The sequence below is a fragment of the Thunnus maccoyii genome, chromosome 17 (assembly GCF_910596095.1).
Source record: "Thunnus maccoyii chromosome 17, fThuMac1.1, whole genome shotgun sequence".
Taxonomy (NCBI): domain Eukaryota; kingdom Metazoa; phylum Chordata; class Actinopteri; order Scombriformes; family Scombridae; genus Thunnus; species Thunnus maccoyii.
This window is the reverse complement of record NC_056549.1, coordinates 1532763-1556335: the sequence shown is the minus strand read 5'-3', so window position 1 is coordinate 1556335 and position 23573 is coordinate 1532763. Positions and strand designations below refer to the sequence as shown.

The following is a 23573-nucleotide window of genomic DNA, read 5'->3' as shown; positions in this document are numbered from 1 at the left end:
CTGACTCATTACGTCAGTATAAACATTCAGTATCTTGTTGTTTTTATGGCATCTCATAATTTCAGTGTTATTAATATTATTTTCATAATTTAAAGTCCAAATGTCTTTTGATCCATCATCTTTATTTGCTTTATTTGTTCATATATTTTCTTTTCTTGCATCAGTTTACCTTCAAAAACAATAAAAGAACTCGAGTCTGTTAAAATCGTCAACCTGTTTTATTGACTGCTGAACATTCATTCATTCATTCAATAGAAAAAAAAAATCCCTCCTTCAAGTTTTAAGCTTTAAGAGAAGTTGTTCGCTCCTTCGCTCTGCTGCCCGCCGCAGCAAAAGGGGAAACGACAACCAGTCGGCACAATCATTGATATGAAGACGAAGACGAAGCAAAGCAAAACAATCTGGGACCTCGTCTGTCAGTGATGATGTGAAATAATAAATCAGATTTAAAGCGAGTCGATTTGTTCTGGAAATAAAATGAAACCGTTAAATCAATGAAGTGGACATTCAATGAAGAACTACTGACATGACTTTCAGTGATGATACTTTAGCATCAAAAGGCCTCGAAATCAAAATTAAATAGACAAAAAAAAAAAAAAAAGTTGCTGAAATTTGTTCAATAAACTGAATACTTTCAGATTCGCTCCCATGAATTTTCCTCCTTGTGCTTAAACTCACCGGGATGAGTCATGAAACACCGGCAGCAGCTGCATGTAAACATCACATTCCCATTTACACCAATCATCCAAAAAAAACAAAACAAAAAACAAACCTCACAGCTTTAACCCATTTTCCAAAAAATTATAACAATATGAACAGGAATTACACGTCATCAGTTTTATATTTTGCATCGTTGAACTTCCACAGAAATCTACTCAGTCATTCATGTTATTGAGCAACGTTTCCCGCCTCGTCGTCGACGTCGCAGCGGTCTGGAGAAAAACCTGCAGTCACATGTTTGCTAATTTAAAGCTAATTACGGAAATAAAAGTTTTTTTTATTTGAACTTTAAGTGTTTTTATCCTTTAAATGCTTCGATGTTATTTGTTTTAAATCCTTCTTACAGTTGGTTTTACGTTGATTTGAATCTGTGTGCTTTTATTTTCTTGATGAGTTTGTGTCTTATTGTGAAGGTTGATTTTATTCAAACTAATTAAAACTCGTTAGACAAGATTTTCTCCAGAGATCTGCGAGCCGGGACGAGACGAAGAGACGCTGCGATGTGAGATGATCTCAGTCACATACGAAGGAAACTGACATAAAAAATGACAAAATAAAAAAAATACAGACGTTATCTGGAGATTTAAGACGTTTAGAAGGATTCGACCTCCTGACTCCCAAACTGTTGCTCCAAAAGGTTTGTCACACAAACACAAACTTATTTCATGAGATAATAAGAAAAAGAAATCCAAAAGAAAAGCAACGTGAGAACAGACAGCATCCGATGCAAAGCGAAAGGAATGATAACAATGGAAATACAGTACGTGGTTCGTTTTTCCCACCGTTTAATAATTAATCCAACAGATCCGACAGTCAGAGACGTTTAACTGAGAAGCAAACAGAAGCTTCTTTCTATTTAATATTTATTTAATGAAGACAAATAACCAGGTTCTGTTTTTATTTATTTGGATATGAAACATAAAACTGAATTTAGCTTATTATTACTGCTGAGTCATCTAATCTGAGGATTAATATCCAGTAGAATCTGTTAATCTATTAACTGTTTATGTCATTTATAAATCAAATCATCTTCTTCCAGCTTCTCAAATGTGAAGATTTGTTACTTTTCTCCGTTTTAAATCTTAATAAATTGAACAGATTCGACGTTAATGAGCTGCTGTTTTGGTCAAACGAGCAATTTGAAGATGTCAACTTCGGCTAAATGATTCATTGATCAATCAAAACATGATTGACAGATTAATTGAACAATGAAAATAAACATTAGTTGCAGAACTTGTCTTGAAATGACATGATGAGAGCTGCAACTAACGATTATAATCAATCGATTTCTTATCATTTAGTCTATAAATATCAGATTGTGATAATCTCACATGAACTTTCACTTTATAAAGACGTAAAACTGCAGAAAATCTAAACATTTGAGACGCTGAAACCAGCAGATATTTGGGAATATTTAAATAATCTAAACTGAGTTTCTGCTGCTGTAAAGTCTCTGACTGTCCTTCTGATTCTGGTTCAGCAGTCAACCCTCCTTTATATTAACCCTTTGTTGGTCACATTAAAAGAACGCGGGGCTCAAAGTACATTAAAACCCCACAGCTGTCAAGAAAACAAACTTAAAAAAAAAAAGAGCTTTTTTTTTTTTTCTTTATATGTTCAAGTATCGCAAGTGGAATTCAATAGCCCTGAAGTTTGTTTCATATCTTTAAAATCCCTGTCCTCTCTCTCTGCTGATAGGCTGGGCCAGCAGTGGTTAAAAGAAATGTTTAAAGTGCCAATTAACAATCTTTGAATATTAAATAAAAACTTTTTGTCTTCTTCTTTTAGATACCAGACAGTCCTAAACAATATTAACATCTGATTTTTTTAAAAGTCTAGGTGAGATAAAGCTAAAAGGTTCAGCCATGATCTAAACTACGCAACATAGGATTGTTCATGCTGATGGTTGATGGGATAAACTTTGTGCTTTGGGTGTTTTCAGTGTGATGAGCTGAAGGCCTACGAAGCAGAGAAAGAGAGAAGGGGGGGGGAGAGGGAGGAGGGAGGGGGGGTTGGACACGATCACTTCTGCAGCCCAAACAAACAAACTACCGTCCGACTCCCTGCGTCTCTGTCACGTCTCCTTAAAAACACAGCTGGAGTGTGAAGAACAAGCACCCATATTTCAGTATTTCTTTGTTCATACTGAGCTTTATAAACCTTGTTTTGTGTCATATGAGACTAAATTTAAACAGCAGAATGAATGAATATTCATCAGAATGGAGGTCCGGCTGTTGACAAACCATCACATAACTGGTTGAGTTAACTGGAACCAGCAGCCGCGTGTTGATATCATCGATGAGACGATGGTGAACTAAACATTTGCTGTGATGTTGAAGATTTTAATCGTTGAGCTTGTATGAAAATGAAAAATGAGGGATGTTGTGATGAAATCAGCCTACAATGTGGTTTTTTTTAATAGTGTGAGAGATTAAAGGAGGATGACAGAGAACAAAACAGGTGATTCGATACCAAAATAAGATCCAATCGTAGCTAAATAACGGTCAAATAATCCTCTGGGTTCTATCGAGCGTCTGATTTTCTTTGTTTGGATGATCTTCTGATGCTTTAAGTAAACTCAGGACTACGTTGGTTTGGGTTGCAGAAGCAGACAGTCCCTTCGTCTGCCCAGTGTAGAAGCTCCATTGAGACTTTTTATTAAAACAGACTTCTCTCCTGTGTAGAAGTGATGTTAAGACTTCTTGGGACAGTGTGAGGACGAGTCTGTGTTGAGGACCTCGATCATCGTTCTGGTGGACGGGAAGGTCTCTGCTACAGATGGAAGACTCTGGTACCAACCTGGTAAACTGTAGAGGAAGAAAAGTTATAGATAAGAAGAAGAAGAAGAAGAAGAACTGAGTCGATTGTATGAAAACTGTATTTTTTATCATCTTCTCACCTCTTGAGATTCATCCAGTTCTTTGCTGTTTTACTGAAGCTGTCTGGACTCGGTGTCGTCATGGCTTCAAAATCCACCAGCTGGATCAAACAAACACAAACAGTTCAGACACGTAACGTAAAAGTATTTCACTGCGTTTGAAGCCGGTCCACACAGATCCATGTTGAACACAAGCAGCAACCTCCGGGGCTGTAAAATGAAGCCAAAAACTGCAGTTCCTTGAACGACCACTTGAGGCTCCAAAAGCGAGTCAATCCCCATAGACCTCCATGTTAAAATGTCCAACTTTACAGCAGAAATAAACATGTTTACAGTCTGGTACAAACAACGGTTTAGGTCTCTGTAGCTAATTTCCTCTTTCATGACAACTGTACGGGGGTGAATTTTTTTATAACTCACCCGTTTAGGTTTTATTAAGCCGTAAAGTTCTGCATAATGAAGGACATGGCTGCTTTGACTGACAGGTCCGTCAGCCGCTAGATGGCTTGTTTCAGCCGTTCGGCCCCGCCTCTTTGCCCGTTTTTGATTGGCTGGGAGTTAGACAGCGTCACATACTGCCAAGATGGCGACGGCCGGAGCGGCTCGCTTTGAGCTTCAAAACCGCTCTTCAGAAACCAACGGGTGTTGTCATGGTAACTACGTCCATATTTTTATACAGTATATGGTTGAACATGAAGCAGCCAGTAAATACTTACAGTATCTTACACAAAATAATAAATATATTCTGCTTTTTCTCTAATTTCTGTATCTTATTTATGAAATTCTGAATATTTTCTCCTCTTCAGGTCTCTAAAATGTTTTAAAATGAAACAAATAAAAAAGGAAAATCTCTCTTTGGTTGAACTGTGAAGGAGTCACAAGCTGCAGTGCAGCAATATGTCTGTTTTTATGCAAGAACATAATAATCCTCTGCAGTTTTTATGTTGTTTTACGTACGACAAAGGTTTCATTCATCCTTTCATTCCTACAAAAATATCCACAAATCTTCACATATTTCTAAGTCGAGCAAACAGGAAGCTGGATTTTATCGTGAGGACAGTCAACAAGATTCCCGTCTTGATAAAACTTTTCACAGATGTTGGCGAACAAACAGCTGATCAGATATCTGCCGTTTCTCCTTCCAACACGGTTTCGTCTGCTTGGCAGAAGCAGAAACAGATGAGAACTGAAGCCAAGTTTCATTCAGACTCGTAGAATAAATGTGTTCGAAACAATGAACCTGAACTAACGCAGGAATAATAAGAGATATTGATCTTCTGTTAATCTTTCAGGTCGTGTTCAGACTGACTTTAGTTCTGCCTCCAACTGATTAAATTATTCATCACATTAACTTTCCAGAACTGTAGACTCCTGTCTGATAGTTTATAAACTGCTGTGCAGGGTTTTGCCATCAAATAAGTCTTTAAACTCATGAATCTGCTGGTCAGACTGGACGTACTGGTTCGTATTTTTATCGCCTCACTGGTATCTGAAACATCCCGCCATGTGCATATTCTTAACTAAAGCTTTAAACTTTACCTTTCCTTTAGGGATCCTACCGATGACCTCTTTCCCGCTGGCCATCAGAGCCCCCATCACGACCGAGTAGGCCACCACACTGAGGAGACACCAGTATCACCATTACACCCAGTAAACCATCAGACAGCTCTACAGCTCACTAAAGCTACGACATGTTACATTCTTTGAGAATAAATCAAGCTGCTGATCTGGAGAAAGTAAAAAAAAAAACCCAAAAAACTCAAATATAAAACATGTTTGACATTTATGACCCACAATGTGCAAGTTTTGAAGATCACAAACCAACAACAGATGAATTTCGTTATGTTGTAACGTCTCTCAAAAAGGATCTGATGTGAGGGATCATAACTTATCAAGTGAGTCTTAAACCAACAGTCAGGAGCCCAGATGAACATTAAAGATGTTTTTCTTGCTGTAATCATTCCTCCTGTTCAATCAAATGTATTTAAAAGTTTATCTGAAGCTAATATGAAGCTTCAGCGTCCAAATGAGTCAAATCAAGTAGATATCTTTCAACGTTACAGTCTTTTTAGTGCCAAAGTCCCTCTTTTTGTTACTATACTTCCACCTGCAGCTCAACAGGGAAACACTGTCCGAGGAAACACAAAGAGGGAATTTGATGCTAAAAAGACTGTAAATGTGTCAGATATCCACTTGATATGTCTAACTCAGACTGATGAAGCTGAATAGAAGCTTCACACAGACTTTTAAATGACTGTGTGGACACACTGTGGATTTTGTCCTCCATCACTTCCATTGAAACACATTTGAAGGATCTTTTAATATCCAGTATGAACAGGAGGAATGATTACAGACACCTGACTGCTGCTGCTTTAACACACCCTTGATAATCTGAAATGACTCTCTTGGTTATTAAGCTGTGGAAATATTTAACGTTACACCTGCAGGCTGTTTCAGTTTACCTGGATCCTCTGGAGAGAGGCATGAGGTTGCAAAAGTAATACACCAAGGAGAGGATCAGGTTACAAACAGCATCTGCATCCTGAAAGAACAAAGGTCATCACAGAGTCATAAACTGGCCCGCAGCACAGATCTCTCATTTTTTTTTTTAAATCATCGTCTCCGTTTTCAGTCAATCTAGATCTAATCTAGAGTGAAAGCAGAGAAGGCTGCAGACATAACAACAAAATAACAAAGAGCCAAAGTTCTTTTTGTTCCAGGTTTCAGTTTCAGGGTGAATATGCTCGTCTAGTTTCTACAACAACAGCAGCTCAAAGAAGAAAAGCTTCTCAGTGTCTAACGTCTTTTCATGGGTTGGTAATATTTTGTATAAAGTGCAGTTAGACTGAAAACTATCTACAGTGATACAATCAGCTGGACGATACGTTCTGTTATTGTATGATTGGTAAAATCCTCCTGATATTCTCCAGAGATTCATCGACGTTGTCTGAAGGAAACCAGGAGACTGTGCTGAACGTCACTGCATAGATCATTGAAATGATCAGTTCACTCATAGTTCAACTTCATGTGAGCTGTCTTATAAGCCAAATGATGAAAATGATTTGTCTGTTTGTCTCTCTTGGCTTGAGGTTGAGGAAGTGTTCAGCGCCAATAAAAGTGAATCATTTGTGGATATTCATTTGAAAAATTGTCCTCTAACGCCTGCTCTCTATTACGTCTGGAATGAGGAAGCCGTGCCAAAAAAATATTCCAGTAAATAGTGGAGATGAATCTCACCCCCAGTTCAGTGGACAGCATTAAAGCTTTTCCTTTGGCTGTGAGGTCTTTGTAGATGGACTCGATCTCTGACTGGTACTGCTGCGTCCGCTCCTCTGTGGTCTGAGTCTCTACTGAGAACAACATGTTTCCCACCCTGACGTACAGAAAACAGAAGAATTAGAGCTGCAGGGAAAAAATTAGGGATGCACGATATTGGATTTTTTGCAGATATCCGATATTTCCAACTCATTGTGGCCGTTTGCCGATACCGATATATGCACATATTTATGATCAAGAAAGACAATATATGAAGGAAGAACTTAGGAAGACTGGAGTTCAGGAGCTCAACATTAAAACTTTAATGAACCTGCCAAGTGGGAGCAGCAGTAGAGTTTTCATTGAGTTTATTAGACAGACAGGATTAATGTGGAGGATTTAATCTCTGGTCCACACTCCGGAGCAGAAGGTGGCGCTAATGCACCTAATACGCTGGTCGCCAACCGCCGTTATAAACCAAAAAGAAGAAGATGAAGTTTTTTATTTTTCAAACAGAGTGGTACATCCTGCCAGCCGAGGTGTTTCCTATCTGTGCAGCCGAACTTAGCATCCCTGACAGTCCCGGTGTTTCCTCCGCAGGCTGCACTTCACTCAGCCGCCGGTCAAACCTGCTGCTTCTTCCTGCTTTAACCTGAATAACAAACCGGGGCTTGGTGCTCCGGTTGGATCCACATGGAGAGCTGAGGTTAACGTTAGCAAATCTGACGGGCAGCTGAGTGAAGTGCAGCCTGCGGAGGAAACACCGGGACTGTCGGGGTGAAACAGTCCGTGGAGGGAAGCACAGTTATGCGGCGGAGGAGAAGGCAACAAATTGTTCACTTCGGGCCGATACCGATATTTCATTTTAGAGCTTATATCAGCCGATACCGATGACGTGCTGATAATATCGTGCATCCTTTGAAAACATGTTGAATTGTAACTGTAACGATGAGGTTTAACATGATAAACGCAGCGTTTATCTGCTACATTTACAGATTTTGGCGTCTTTCTGAACCTTCTAGCAGCACTATGCACTTAATTTTCTTATTTATAATGTTTAAATAAATATTATTCATGTAATTTAACATGTATTCATTTAAAGACAGTGTTGTGTTGGGTAAAGTGTTATCTCCAAATATCAGTTATTGATCTCACTTATAATTAATAACCTCTGTTGGTATCGTACTGTCTGGCGTCTGTAATATACTGAACACACCTGTCTCCGGTGATGGTGATGGTGAAACCGTCGTACTCTTTCCCAGGATCCTTCATGCTCGGGACCTTGGAGTTGACTGTGAATCCATCTCTGGTTTTACTGTTAAACTGCTTCAAGAAATAAACACAACAAACAAACATCCTGAGTTTCAGAAAGACGACTAAATATTATAAACATCTCTTACAATCCAACATCTGAACCTAATGTTGAGTTTGACAGAAACAAACTCAACTCAACGTCTGTTTCCTCATTTCCATGGCAACTGAGCAAATACAATCTGCTGACGAAGACCATGTGACGTGTCAAAAACTCCAAAACAGGCGAGTAAGTGGACTTTGAGTTGAGTTTAGTGACTAAATGTTGATTAAATTTGACATATAAAATATATGTTTTATTCAGTTAATTTAAACAAGCACCCATCTTCATCCTCTTACCTTCATTATAGGAAGAAGATCTTCTACTTTATTCACATTTTCGAGTGCCTGGTGGACCTCTAAGAGTCCTCTGGGGTTGTACGCCCTGAGAAGATAACAATATGTTAGTTAAAACAAAAATATAATTCATTTATATATGCATAGGAAGCTTTTTCTGCACTCTCATGCAAAATGAATTTAGCCTGGAGGGAAAAAAGGGCAAATAATTTACATAATTTGGTTTTGAAGGCAGCACACAGTAACAATATTAACATAACTGCTATCAGATAAAGTTGATTAGACATGCTGATGCCACAAATATGCAGCTGTCACTGAGTTATTGCTGTTTTTTTTTTTTTTGCTTCAAATAAAATGTGTTTTTCAGATGTGAAATATGATATCTGAATAGAGTTTAGTACCTGTGGTAGACTAATATTCTGTCTTTGATGAAGTCCAGGATGTTGTCGAAGTAGGCCAGATATCTGATGTTGATAATCTGCCCTCTGCACAAACAAAAGAAAAAAGGATTTCAACACGCTGTCAAAACTTTACTCCAGTCCTTTAGTCCTTCCAGTGAGCTTGTCAGAACCAAGGCTACTGTAGATAAAAACCTGAAGAATCTGGGTCACATTACAAGAAATTTATATAAATGTTTCTGCAGCTAACGGTGCTAAACGAGGCCAATGCGGAAAGTCAAACCCACTCGAGGGACTCATGAGAGAGTATCCGACACCGTCTTCAGGGCCAGTTTGTTACCTGATGAGATTGATGTGATTGTTGAAGCCTCGGCTGAGACTCCTGGCAGGCATCTGGTCTAACCACAGAACCGGCTGGTCTGGATCTGCGATCCTAAAGCACAGGAAGAGACCGTCTATCAGCGCTGTCAACCGGTCGTTTGTCAGGAGGACAGAGGAAGAGTTTATTTCATATCGCTGCATTTGATTTGTTTCTATGACATGTAAAGAAAAGCCGTAGATTAGAGACTTTAGAGATTGACTTCTCTGCTGTAATTGAACCTTTCTGATACTCATACAGCTGTAAACACACGAGGAAATTGCTGAGTATGAGTTCCAGTCTAGACTTTATTTTCTGATAGACAGTTCAAGCACGAGAAACCGGTAGCTATCTCATATCGACATCTGTCTTCTTATTCCTATAATCCTTCTTATTCCTATAATCCCCTCAGTTATTTCCTGAAAATTATTAGGATTACATAGTTGCTCCCCGGGAGCTGCACTTCAGCTATTCTGGACTTATCTGCTGCTTAAGAAAAGTCCTCACCTCCTCCATTTGACAGCTATGTCGAACATGTCTCTCCACTGCATCTGCCTGGTCTTGCCGTTGACTCGCACTTTGGAGTTGCTCCACGTTCGATGCATGGCCTGCATCACCTCCAGGGTCGCTAATCCCATGGCTGAAAAAAACGTATGAATGATTATTTTTTTTACTGCTTAAATGAATACTTTTAATAATCTTGAGGAGACCGACAGCATTGACGAGCGGGTTACCTCTGTGTATTCTCCTGTTAGGTAAGAAACCGGGAGTGTCGTATTGCATCAGCGCCCCCAGGTGGTCGGCCGTGCAGATCAGCTTCTGAACTTCACTGCTGTAGCTGTCGAAGTTCTGCGGCAGCACGTCCCTGCGAGACACGGATGGATGAACGTAGTCAAAGCTTTCATGGAGAGCACGTTTTTTTTTTTTCTGGACTGATATTAAACTCGTCTTTATAAAAACAGAAAAAAAAGAGGCTTAAAAACATCTGGCTGAGGAAGACTGGTGCTTCCATCTCATATGGAAAAGATTTCAGATGTTAGTTTTCAACCACAAAACACTGTTTACTCTCAGCAGAATGTGGTTCAGGAAATTGAGGTGGTGATGGATCTAATTCCTCAGATTTCCTAATGATGACGTGTAGCGAAGTGAAGGACAGTCTGTGTTCATTTAAACTAAAACCACAAAAGAAGAATCAATCTTATATGTTACTATGTTTGTTTTATAGCTCTGTGATTGGTAATAATATGCTAAATATAATATGAATAAAGGAGGAAAACATTCTTTCAACCAATCATATTTAAGACGGCGAGTTAATGCACAGAAACAATCGTGTATAAATCACTACAGCTCACAGTTATGGTTCCCAGTGTGACTCAGCTGTGATGGACCTACTTGATATGTGGCTGCAGGCCCGGCTGTTCTTCATAGTCCTCTATTAGAAACGGCAGGTTCTTGGCCCAGTGGTTCTTGAAGTTCCCCGGTAAGTCCTGGTCCACGTTGTACTCTGCTACTGGGATGTCCAGGTGGGAGTGCAGGTAGCGAGAGTACTCTGCACAAAATGAGATGTAATATATATAATATATTTAATATGACTGCTTGAGTCATGTGAACTTAAACAGGACATACGTTACAGATTCTTTAAGTTCCAAAATGCAAAGTTATGATGTTGAGATTTTCATTTTTATGAATGAAAACTGCACAATAAATACAATAAAAACATTCAGGTTTCTGTATGATGACATCTCGGATCAACTCTGGATAATAAATTGTTATCTATTGACTGAAACATGACACTTACACACTGTAGGGCTGCAACTAACGATTATTCTCATTATTGATTAATTGTTTCGTCTATAAAATGTTCAATAATTGCAGCCACAAAGATAAATCAATTCACTGTGATACATGAGCAGTAAATCATCACATATGAGAAGCTGGAACAAGAAAATGTTTGAGATCTTTGCTTTAAAAATGACTGAAACAATTATTTGATTGTCAAAATAGTTGCTTATTAATTTTCTGTTGATCGACTTCTTTATTAATGGTTGTAGCTCTGTATCACTGCATTTACAGTGTAAAATTACTGCATTTTACAGTGTAAATTCACTGCATTTTACAGTGTAAAATTACACTGTAAAATGCAGTGAATCCAACTTGTATGAACTTCTTTAAAAAAGGCATTTCAGCAGTTTGAACAGCTGTTTACATGTGCAGGGTTCAGTGATGATCATGAACATGAAGCAACTTTCTACACTGTGAACTCTCGTCAGCCGTTTCCCGTCGATGAGTCTTTATGGGCCAAAGACGTGTTTTTCCCCCCCGTTTGTTTTATCTAAATAAGTTTTAGGAGTTAAAAAGAAAAGAGACATTTTGTAGCTGCAGAATGTTTCATCTGCTGTCCTGTCATATCTGTCGTATCGATTATCTCAACAACCCTCGACGACGTCACTGACGGAGGATTTCCGTAACGTTACAAGTCGTTTGTTTGTTTGTTTGTTTGTGTGTTTGTAGGGACACCAACCTCTGAGGTATTTCACTTTGAGGTATTCAGAGCTGGCCTTCTGCCCCAGGAGCGGGTCGTTCAACATGACTTTAGTCTGAGCTTTGATGCCTTCGTAGAACTGACCCATGGCCACGTGACTCAAGCCCTTCATGTACTGACACACCTCGTTGTAGGGCTCCAGCTGCAGACACCTCTGGAGGACAAACAGGGGACAACACATGAGGAGTTATGTAGACAGTTTAAAAGACAAACTGCATTCAAACAGTAGATTTAAAAAGGAGTCGGGGAGGATGAATCATCTGAACTCTTCTACCTTGAAGTTGCCTATGGCCTCCTGCAGCGAGCCGTGGTGGTACAGCATCATGCCTCGCAGCTGGAGAGACTGGATGTGGTTCTGGTTCAGCATGAGGGCTTTCTGGAAACTCTCCATTGCTGACTCAAAGTCACCCAGCTCTCTGCGAAGAGGAAGAGGAAGGGAGCAGCACACAGAAAACAAGAGAGAGAAAGAAAGAGAAGAGAAGACATTCTGTTAGTAAGACGGGGAGGGGGGGCGACGACTCTCATTTCCTTAAAAAATTAACTGTGTTCATCTGTGAGGTCAGAAGGTGTAAAACAGACAGTGAGCTACCTGTAGGCTTGTCCCAGACTCTTATAGGCATCTATAAAGTCAGACTTTAACTTCAGTGCCTCTTTGAATGTCTCAATAGCTTCCTGAGGAGAGAAAAACACAAAAAACCTTTCACACAGAATCACAACAGGAAATTGCAACAAGGAACAAATGGACTCGGTTCACACTTTCAGATATTCTCTACGAACTGTATTTCAACACCTGTCATCACAACGTGACATTAACGCGGCTCCAGCGACCAACAACTTCTGCTTCTATTTTCATGTTTGATATCATCTGTTAGAAACCAGCAGAAAGCTGCTGCTGCTGCACAGACAAATAACCGTTTGTGGTGCAGATCCGCTTCCACCTCCTGAACAGGAAGTGGTCTGAAAATGTTTGGAAAATGCAAATCAACAGTTTGGGATATTTTCATCAGGAGTACAGGAGAGATTCCAGACACAACCAGTTCTCATACTGGTTTCACCTCACAGAACAAAAGATTTCTAGTAGAATCTCTCCAGTGTTTTAAATGTATTAATAATACATTAAAAACACTTCACCTTGACTGAAATAAGAAAAGGTTGGATCTTGGAACACATATTTGTTTGTTTGCTGAGACTTATATTGATCACAGCACTTGTAAACATGAGATTTTCTAATATTATTATAACTCTGTTGTCAAACTGATGAACAGACATCACAGTTAAATCTTGTGTAATTTCCTCAAAATCTGAGTTTCTTGACTTCAAAGATGCAGTTTGAATAAACCGTCAAACAATCAGGGCTGCGACTCAACTCATTATTCTTATTCACAATCAATAAATCTGTCAGTTATTTTCTCAATTTATCAATTAGTCTATGAGATGCTGTTGAAAAATTGGCAAAAAAAACTGCAGTCACAGTTTATTAGAGGCCGACTCACCGTCTAAAACCTTAAACTGATTAACTCACCGTCACATGTGACAAAGAAAAACAGCGAATCATCACATGTGAGAAGCTGCAACCAGAAACGTTCAATAAATCAGTTTATCAGTTTTTTATATTAGTCCTAAAGTGACTAAGTTAATTATCTTTCTTAAAACATCAGTATTTCCAGATAACCACATGAAAGAAGGTTCAGTGTAAATAAAACAATAGTGACGTTCTCTGCTTTCATGAAGTGAACGTGGAAGTGGCGCCCGCCGGCCTGAGCGAGACAAAGGGACACATTCACACACATTTTTCTGTCCAACAGAAAAAGACGTTGCCTCAGCTGCAGATTGTGCTGATAAAAAGCAGATTGTGCAATGTTGACTTTGTTTCCATGAGGACTGACTGCGGCAGATTCCACTACCATGAAACAATAAGTGAAATCCAACTTTTCACTCCCAGAGTGCATCACACTCCTCCTTCAGTAACACCTACATGTATTAACTACTGTTCAGTACTGTTGTTTGTGTTGAAGCTGCCTGTAGGTGCTGCGCAGGGATTCCCCCCCAGGAAGTAGATGGTTAGCTGAGGTGACCACTGAAAAAAAAACCCCAAACTGACAACAGTCACATCAAACAGGACTCCGTGTCATCTGACACCACGTTATATAAATGTGAAACCTCTCTGTGTGCAGACCTGTCAACTGACAGTTACACATTATGTTAATATTTCATCTTTTAACTCCCCCTCATGATGCACGCAGCAACATTTTTTTTAATTATGTGAATTGTTACGATGCAAAGAAAAACCTGCGTTCATTCGACGGTTTATCTCGCCGCCACTCAGCTCAACTAAACAACTACAAAATGGCAGCGCACGTATGAATATAATATGGCCGTGACGGGTGTCTGAGGTTTTAGTTTGCAGGTTTGTCGTGCCCCACCAACTAACGGCTGCAGGAAACTCAGCCGCCGCCGCCTCCTCCCTCTGACAGGTCAGCTGACAGGAGACGAGTATCAGTACGATGTGGTTACAAAGAGAGACGCACCGTTTCCCGCTCCATGTTCTTATTCTGCAATATTTCTGCATGATTGACAGTTCAAAACTTTTTATTTATCTTATACTCTCTTTATGCAGCGCCTCAGTTCAGCCTCTGCTCTGATTGGTCGGCTTCAAGAGGCTGCATGGTCGGCGGTTCATGAGGTTACATAAACAGACGGTAGTAGTAGGAGTTCACTTCTTCTTCTTCTACTGCTTTAAATCTTCTCAAATATCATCTGTACATGTTGGAGCTGAAATATGCGACACAAACAACCACTGAAACCTCAGCAGGAAGCATCTTTACATGTTGGGACTTTCACCGTCTTTAACATCCGACATCCTGACAGGAAATAAATAACGTCTGATGTAAAACACAACCCAAACACAGACGTTTTTACATAAGCAGGAGACTCCATCAACCTGCAGCTGCTCAGGAACCATTTGAACATACAGTATATATATACAGTATATATATATATACTGTATATATATATACAGTATATATATATACAGTATATATATATACAGTATATATATATACAGTATATATATATACAGTATATATATATACAGTATATATATATACTGTATATATATATATACAGTATATATATATATATACAGTATATATATATACAGTATATATATACAGTCTATATGTTTAGTTTTCATCCAGATCCTCTCGCTCACACAAGCTGTTTGTTTCCAGAAGCCAGAGGACAGTTTATACTCAACGTAAGTTTCTTGTGATATTGATGGGAGAGAAAAATATGGAGGAACCATAAATGAGGTGTTGATTATTTACCACAGTCCTCCTAGGTAAACAAACAATAAACAGTTAAACTATAGTGTGTTTGTGCTGATAGTAGTACTTGGAAAATATTTTTATACAATTTCATGAAGAAAATAAAACCAGAGAGAATAAAACAAACAAAAATAATGAGCTGTAAACACATTTCTGTACCTTGAGCATCCCTCTGTGGAAGAAGGTGAGGCCTTTATACAGCATAGCGATTGGCTGATTCTTCTTCAGCTCCAGAGACTGCTGGAAGTCCTCCATAGCTGCCACATAGTCCTGGAGGGAAGATACAGTAGAGGGTCAGCATGAGGAGACACACACACACACACACGCACACGCACACGCACGCACATACACACACACAGTACATGTGAGCATCGAACCTCTGAGATGAAGAGCAGCGTTCCTCTGTGTCTGTAGAGACGAGCTGAAGGCTGCAGCTGGATGGCTTTGGTCAGATCACCCAGAGCCTCACTGATACGACCCAGAGGAGACAAGATCTGAACACACACACACACACACACACATTAACACACATTAACACACATTAACACACATTAACACATTAACACACATTAACACACACATTTCTGTGTATTTCTTTCTTATTAAACTCAGTTGTTTTGTTCACTATAGATGGAAATAAGTTTGTGAGTCTTCCTCAGTGATTAAAGATGAACTGAAACAACATCAGAGACGATACAGGAAGGTGCAAAAATGTATTTTTACACGTTCATGCACAGTTTCTCTGGTATTTCCTCTTAAAGAGGGTGATTATTATTCTACAGAAGAAGGTGTGGTGAGCTTTTTCAAACCGAAACATTTTTTTTATCTGTCCTTCAATTAAAGGAAATAAAAGACACAGGATGTATAATAATATGATTGAGAGGAGGCGGCTGCTGTGAGCTCTCTGAAGTCATTTTCTAGTTGTAATATAATAAATGGAATCAATAATTATGTCATTAAATAACAAAACATTAAACTACAGGTGTGTTTCTACATCAACATTAAAATCTAAAAGCAACAAGATGCTTTAAAATCAATCAGAACTTCATATGTTCACGAGGACATTTAGAAGATCTTCAGTCAGAGATAAAACGTCTCCTCTGGAGTATAAAGTCCAGTCGGCTTTGCTAGATATAGACGTGAGATTCAGCGTTTCAAACCGTGACGTGTTCAGACAGGATTGTGTTTTTCTGTGGTTTGCATGTCAGATTGATTAAAAACCAGAGACTTTTTTTTTTTTTTTAAGGTCACAAAGAGGAAAACAGCCCATAAAAGACCCTCAGAGGAGAAGATGCAACAACAGATTCATGTGACTCCACAAGCAGCAACAACACAGAACGACACCACACACGTGAATATTTACAATCTATAACCATGTGTGTGTGTGTTTCAGTCTGTTCTCATGAATTAATACTGACACAACTTTCAGGATTTGCTTTATTTGGCCACTTCTTCTCTTCTTCTCTTCTTCTTTTCCAGCTGCACAAACATGATGCATCTTCTACTATTTTCTACTATTTTGCTGCTCAACAGCAGCTTCTAACTGCATCAGAAATCAAGTGTGTGAATCACATGTTATGAAGACGACGGCGGCGGCGGCGTTCGGCTGATCAGACGTCTAAACAGAAAACTGATCAGACACGCTGCTGCTGATGATGATGATGAAGAATCTGTTCCACGTTATAAAAAAGGGACAGAAATGAGATCTTAACAGAGCGGAGGCGACTACGGAGGTTTAATCAATGAAATGACATCGGTCGTTGCCAGGAGCTGCCGGCTTTAACGGGAGAGTTTTGTCACTTGAAAACTTCTCTACCGGAGCGTTAAAGACGTGTGACGGATGAGATCTGGCAGCGGACTCACCTCTGCTCTCTGCTCGTAGACTTCGGGCCAGTTGGGCTCGAGGGTGATGACTCTGTTGAGCTCGTACAACGCCAAGTCAGCATTCTTTATGTCCTGGCACGGAGGGAGCAGAGGAGGAGGAGACGTTACAGTTTGTTGACATAAAGCTTTAATATATGAAAAGGTGAAGAAAACAGGGAACGAAGCCACAAACGATAAAAAAAAACACAAAAACTGCCGTCCAACTTCTTCTCCGAGGGCAGACTTCCACCACCGCAGAGTCACGCTTGATTGGATTTGCATTGGTTAAATGTCACAGTGAGTCATTCTGACTTCACCTGAAACTGCTGCTGTCAACAAAACTCCCCGAAGCACCTGAACGCATCTCTGCTGCCCGACAACAGCTTCAGCTGACCGACAGTTTTATATTAAAAAGGCACAAAGTTCAACATTAATAGAAACGTTCTGATGAAAATGTGTTTTAATGTGACTCAAACGTTTGATGCAAATAAAGACAAAAGAATTATTACAGTGTGTAAGTTTGAATTTATCTGCTTCACTACAGAAACACACTGATTATTAATTATTATTATTATTCCGAAACAAACACATTAATATTCTATGCTAATAACTATAACTTTAATCAAGGGGCTGCAACAGATGATTATTTTTATTATGAGTTAATTTATTGATTACTTTCTTGATTAATCGATTCGTTTTTTGGTCTAAAAAATGTCAGAAAATGGTGAAAAATGTCGATCGCTGCTTCCTCAGATGTCTTAGTTTGTCCAGACAACAGTTAACAATCCAAAGATACTCAGTTTAATATCAGAAAATATTCATTCATATTATATTAAACTCATTCAGGAGGCGGGAACCTGCTTAAAAAAAATGATGTAAATAATTAATTATCAAAATAGTTGTGATTAAATATCTGTCGATCGATTAATTGTTGCAGCTCTACTTAAATCCTAATTTCTTTTCTCAATTTATGACACTGAAAACATCTTAATGGACCTGCAGACACTTTAACCCTCCTGTTGTCCTGTCGGGTCAATTTTGACTCAGGAGGACAAAAGTCCAGAGATGCTGTAAATTTTAATAAAACACCCAAAATTCAATGAAAGTAGTGATCATTACTTTTACTTGCAAAGTGTGTGTTATGGAACCATCCATGTGATTTTCAGGCAATTAGATGAAAGAAATCCATATTTCTGATATAAAAACATTTGAAAACGGGTCAAATTTGACCCGAAGACAACAGGACTGTAACTGTCTCTTATTTGGGACGACAAGTTTAACTTTTATAAAAACGTATTAACCCATTTCGACACTTAAAAAACACTAATTGTCATTTGGTTATAACTCTTAAATAACTATTTACTCATTAATATTCAACTCATTAATAATGCTCCTCATTTCAATTTAGTTTACTTTTACTTAATTTTCTGAATTTGCTTTTTCACATTTTATATTTAGTAACAGTAATTCCCTGATTGATAAAGTAAAACATATCGTGTTTTAACCCTCCTGCTGTCTTCCCGTCGACCGTGCAACTGTTGTCCTCTCGGGTCAATTTTGACCCGGGAGGACAAAAGTCCACAGATGCTGTAAATTTTAATAAAACATCCAAAATTCAGTGAAAGTAGTGATCATTACTTTTACTTGCTTTAAAGTGTGTGTTATGGAACCATCCGTGTGATTTTCAGGGAGTTAGATGAAAGAAATCCATATTTCTGATATAAAACAGGTCAAATTTGACCCGAGGACAACAGGAGGGTTAATAACAACAATTAATGGTTAATGTTAAAGCTTTACTGTGCAGTTACACTATACAACCATCACTCACCTGTAGACTTTTCTTTCCGTAGGCGATCCCTCTCCCGTAGATGGCGCTGACCAGCTCTGGGTCGCCCTGTATCAACACAACACGTCAGGAAAATCTGTCTGTGTTTTTGTTTGTAGGTTGTAAGAAGAAGAATAAGAAGAGTAAAAAGTTTAATGGATGTAAACACACCTGTAGTAAGAGCGAGAAGTGCTTGATGGCTTCATCATAAAGGCCGTTGCCTATCAGAACGTAGCCTATAGCTGCAACCACAAGGACGCACCATGTGACTCAGCAAAAAACCAAAACACATCAGTAAAGTGTAAACAAGATTTTTTGTAATCTGAACAGGACGCCAACTTACCGAGTTCTTCGTTTGTGTTGTGGTTATCTACGGGGAAGGGGATTTTTTTCTGTTCTATAAACAACTTTGCTTGATTCTGTGAGAGATGAAGAAAAGGAAACAGATCAAGATACAGCGAAGACGCACAAAGCAAAACACAAACGGCGAGAAAGCAGGAGACGCGTTTCATTTCCTGTGTGACTGAGTGACAAATTATCCGAAACGAGAAGAAACGCAGAAGATAAAACACAGCCAGACTTAATGGAGAAGTGCACAACAGACCCGAGTGCTAATAATCTTTCAGCGTGTTGCGTCAAAAAGCGTCACGTTGTGTAATTTCCCAACTGCAGAAGGGCAGCGTGCTGTAATGCATGCAGGATTACATAATGCAAATGTAACAGCATGCAAATGTCGCTACGGCAACGTTCTGTGTTTGCAAAACAGCAACAAGACAAAAGCTGAGTCAAGACTTATCACATCTTTACTATCAGATCCTTAAAAAAACAAACAGCAACAAACATGCAGTCAGATGTTAGAAGATAGAATTCACTTCCTCTGATTTGAATGAAGATATTTCACTAAAAACATTTATATGTGAACTACACTTGAACTCTTGTTGTGGTGAAAACGGTCTTTTAACACCGACTCAGAATATTTTGGCTGTTGAAGCTTTTCAGAGTCTTGGTTTGATAGAAATGTGCATTAAACCAAAATATGAGCAAAGTGTAATGTTACATCGATTAATTAGGGCTTCAACTAATGATTATTTTTCATTATTGATTAATCTGCCCATTATTTTCTCAATTAATTGATTAATTGTTCGTCCTGAAATGTCTCATTTAGTCCTAAACTCAAAGATCTTCAGTTTACTGTCATAGAAACTAAAGAAACCAGAAAATATTCATATTTAAGCAGCTGGAATCAGAGAATTTAACAATTTTCCTCTTAAAAAATGACTCAAAGCGATTAATCGGTTATTAAAATAGTTGACGATTCATTGAATTAATGGTAACTAATCGATTAATTGACTAATCGTTGCAGCTTTACAATTAATCAAAGTCAATCTTTTCAACTTAAAACACAATAAGAGAAAGAATTAAAACGTCAAACTAAAATGTAAAACATGAGATTAAAAACAACTTGTTTTTAATCTCATGTTTAATCTCACGAAGAGAAACCACCGATCTACAGGAAACACTGAAAATCTGATTAATGCATACGAGTGTGTGTGTGTGTGCGTGCGTGTGATAAGTGTGTGTGTGTGTGTGATGTGTGTGTGAGTGTGTGTTATATGTGTGTGTGATACGTGTGTGTGTGTGTGTGTGTGTGTGTGTGATGTGTGTGTGTGATATGTGTGTGTGTGTGTGAGTGTGTGTTATATGTGTGTGTGTGTGTGTTATATGTGTGTGTGATACGTGTGTGTGTTATGTGTGTGTGTGTGTGTTATGTGTGTGTGTGTTATGTGTGTGTGTGTGATATGTGTGTGTGTGTGTGTGTTATGTGTGTGTGTGTGTGTTCTCTCACCAGGATCTTCTCTGCGTTGAGAGAGAAGACAGACTCGCAGGGCGGGTTGCTTCCCTCCTCACAGTCTGGATCCTCCAGCTGTAAGATCGACGACTCTGAAAAGACAAATATTATATAATATATATTATATTTATCATCAGAAACTTCGCTCACTAGTTCGTATCTGTTTGTGTTTCAGACCATAATATGCACGTGAATATATGTGTCCTTGTTTAAAACACAGCTGTCACTAACTGCTCCCGTTAGTCTGCAACAGTCTCGTATTTCAAAGAGGAAACGTGTGACACCTCCAGCAGGTCTGAGCCGTCAAAGTGGATCCAAACCAGTAAATCATGTCACAAATGTGTCTGATGTGTTAAAAAGCTGCTGATGGATTCAACTCAAAAACTCTTCCTGACAGTTTTTATGATCCGTTTCTACAGCCGGCGGAAAAACTCCATTAAAAACCTGTCAGTGTAAAGTTCATTAAAACCATCTAGAGGTGGATTATTGTCATTATTGATCCATCTGTTGATTATTTTCTAGATTAATCGATCAGTTGTTTGCTCCATAAAATGTCAGATAATGAGGTAAAAGGTTGATCAGTGTTTCTTAAAGTCCTCAAACGTCTCGTTTTGTCCAAAACACAAAGATGTTCAGTTTACTGTCATAGAAAGTATTCACATTTAAGAACCAGAGAAAGCTCTGATTAAAACATATCAACACAGAGAACAGTGTGTCTGTTGTCATTGTTTGGTACAGTATGTAACTCTGACTGTCTGACTGTTGTGAATCACATTCAACCTACAGTCGGCCTGACAGGCAGGAAAACAAGAGAAAACATTCATTTATGTTACGTCTGGACTATCTGCAGTTCAGAACGTCAACTTGTACAACCAGTTCACCTGTTCTCCTCTTCGTCCCTGTCGAGGAACAGCGTGTCCTGACAGATTAACTGGAAGCTACAGATCAGCAGCTCCTTCCCCACAGAAGAAGGTTCAATTATGGTCTGTTAAATATGTGCTGCTGCTGCTGCTGTCGGGTCACACAACAGCAGAACTGTGGGTTTATGAATGGATTTTTGGTTTTTGACCTCTGGAGGAAAGTTAAAACATGCAGTTAGTGTTGGTTTATAAAATGCTGAATGGTCCAAAACAGAGCTGGGAAATATATCGATATCGTGATATGAGACTAGATATCATCTCAGATTTTGGATATTGTGACATTGTGATATGGTTTAAGTGTTTTCCTGGTTTTAAACGCTGCATGACAGTAATTTTCTGAACTCACTTCATCATTATATCCACATTACTGATGATTATTTATCAAAAACCTCATTGTGTTAATCTTTTGTGAAAGCAACAACAGTCATCTGTACAATATTACTGCAATATTGATATCGAGGTATTTCATCAAAAACACTGACAGTTGATTTTGTGGATTGTCCGTTTCAGCATCCAGACTTCTCAGACGCTCTGAGACGGATCTACTTTCTGTCCCCAGAGTCAAAACTAGGCGACTTTATTTCTACAGAACATTTCAGCAACGAGGCAACTTAAAGTGCTTTACATCAAACATTAACAGCATCCAGACAGAGAGCAGAAGACACACTATGACAGGAAACAGTCATTAAAGAATTAAGAGACTAGAATATAAAAATAAGCTAAAATAGAAAAACACAAGAAGAAAAGTTACAGTTCATTTAATAAAAAGAAAAGAGAAAAGTCTTCAGTTTTTTTTTAAAGGAACTGAGAGTTGCAGCAGACCTGCAGTTTTCCGGGACTTTGTTCAGATATGTGGATCATAAAAACTGAACGCTGCTTCTCCAGGTTTAGTTTGGACTCTGGAGACAGAAACCGGACCTGATCCAGACCTGATCCAGACCACCTGAGAGTCTGGATGCTTCATAACGTCCTAAACATGACAGACACCAACAAACAGAGACTAAACCTGGAGGAGCAGCGTTCAGTTTTGATTCTCCACACATCTGAACAAACTCACAGAAAACTGCAGCTTTTTCTATTTTCTTTAAATCAAAGCTGTTTGTCTTTAATTACATCATATCTCACACTGCACTGTAACTTTTACTCTCTTGTTTTATCTCTTATTCTAATTTGAGCTCATTGTTATTTTCTATTTAACTGTATGTAAATGTGTATTTTTATCCAGCATTGTGTGCTCTTTATATTAAATCACGCGCCTTGTTGTTGAAACGCGCCACATAAATAAAAAACTTGAGTTAGTCAGTGCGTCAGTCATGCAACAGTAAAATGACGTGTTTTTATGAATGGAGTTTGGTGTTGACCTCTGGAGGAAAAGCTAAAACATGCAGTCAGTGTTGTGAGTTTGAGTTTTCCTCTCTGTTCTGAACACATTAAGACACTTTCTGGTTACGACTGTGTCTCTGTGATCTCCGGGTTTCACCTCCCCTGTGAGCCGCAGTGCAGCAGCAGAAACAGCCTGTTAGTTAAATCTCTTCTTAGCTGATCGTTAGCTCTCCTGTCCGGGTTCACCCGCACAAGTGACAGTTGTATCGGTGGAGGGGGGGGGGGGGGGGGGAAAGAAGAAGACACCTTACCGCAGTCGGCCGCGTACTCCTCCCACTCGGACAGCGAGCTGCAGCCCTGTTTGTGGAGGTCGTTGTTGAACAGCGTGATGGCGGAGAAATACTCGGTGGAGAAGATAACCCGACTCAGGTAGAGCAGAGAGAGAGCCGCCGCCACAGCCCGGCTGGCAGGGGCCATGTTGTGCTACATGTGTGACGTCAGAGAGCGGAAGCTGCTGCAAGTCGAGAGACCGCTTTAAACTACATTTCCCGACACGCTCTGCGGCTGCGCTTGGTTCTTCTTCTTCTTCTTGGGGTTTTAACGGCGGTTGGGAACCGGCGTGTTGGGTGCGTTACAGCCGCTTTCTGCTCCGGAGTTTGGACTCAGGGA

At 39.2% G+C, this 23573-nt stretch overlaps 1 protein-coding gene across 2 annotated transcripts; it reads right to left on the bottom strand.

Moving 5' to 3' along the window:
* Nucleotides 1-199: 199 nt before the first annotated feature.
* ttc13 (tetratricopeptide repeat domain 13) lies at nucleotides 200-23401 on the bottom strand. Of its 2 annotated transcripts, none has more exons than XM_042389710.1 (23): nucleotides 23216-23401; nucleotides 20659-20753; nucleotides 19156-19231; nucleotides 18984-19054; nucleotides 18816-18881; nucleotides 16988-17080; nucleotides 15502-15618; nucleotides 15284-15394; nucleotides 12388-12470; nucleotides 12073-12214; nucleotides 11778-11952; nucleotides 10649-10805; nucleotides 9991-10121; nucleotides 9764-9896; nucleotides 9239-9331; nucleotides 8902-8985; nucleotides 8504-8588; nucleotides 8070-8179; nucleotides 6836-6971; nucleotides 6061-6140; nucleotides 5138-5216; nucleotides 3620-3699; nucleotides 200-3527 (listed from the first exon to the last, which is right to left on the bottom strand). In XM_042389710.1, the coding sequence occupies exons 1-23, from the start codon at nucleotides 23379-23381 to the stop codon at nucleotides 3413-3415; spliced, it is 2478 nt and encodes an 825-aa protein (XP_042245644.1). In that variant the 5' UTR covers nucleotides 23382-23401; the 3' UTR covers nucleotides 200-3412. The 2 variants fall into 2 exon arrangements, with proteins under 2 accessions (XP_042245644.1, XP_042245645.1); XM_042389711.1 differs by having other exon boundaries at nucleotides 8070-8176.
* Nucleotides 23402-23573: the final 172 nt, after the last annotated feature.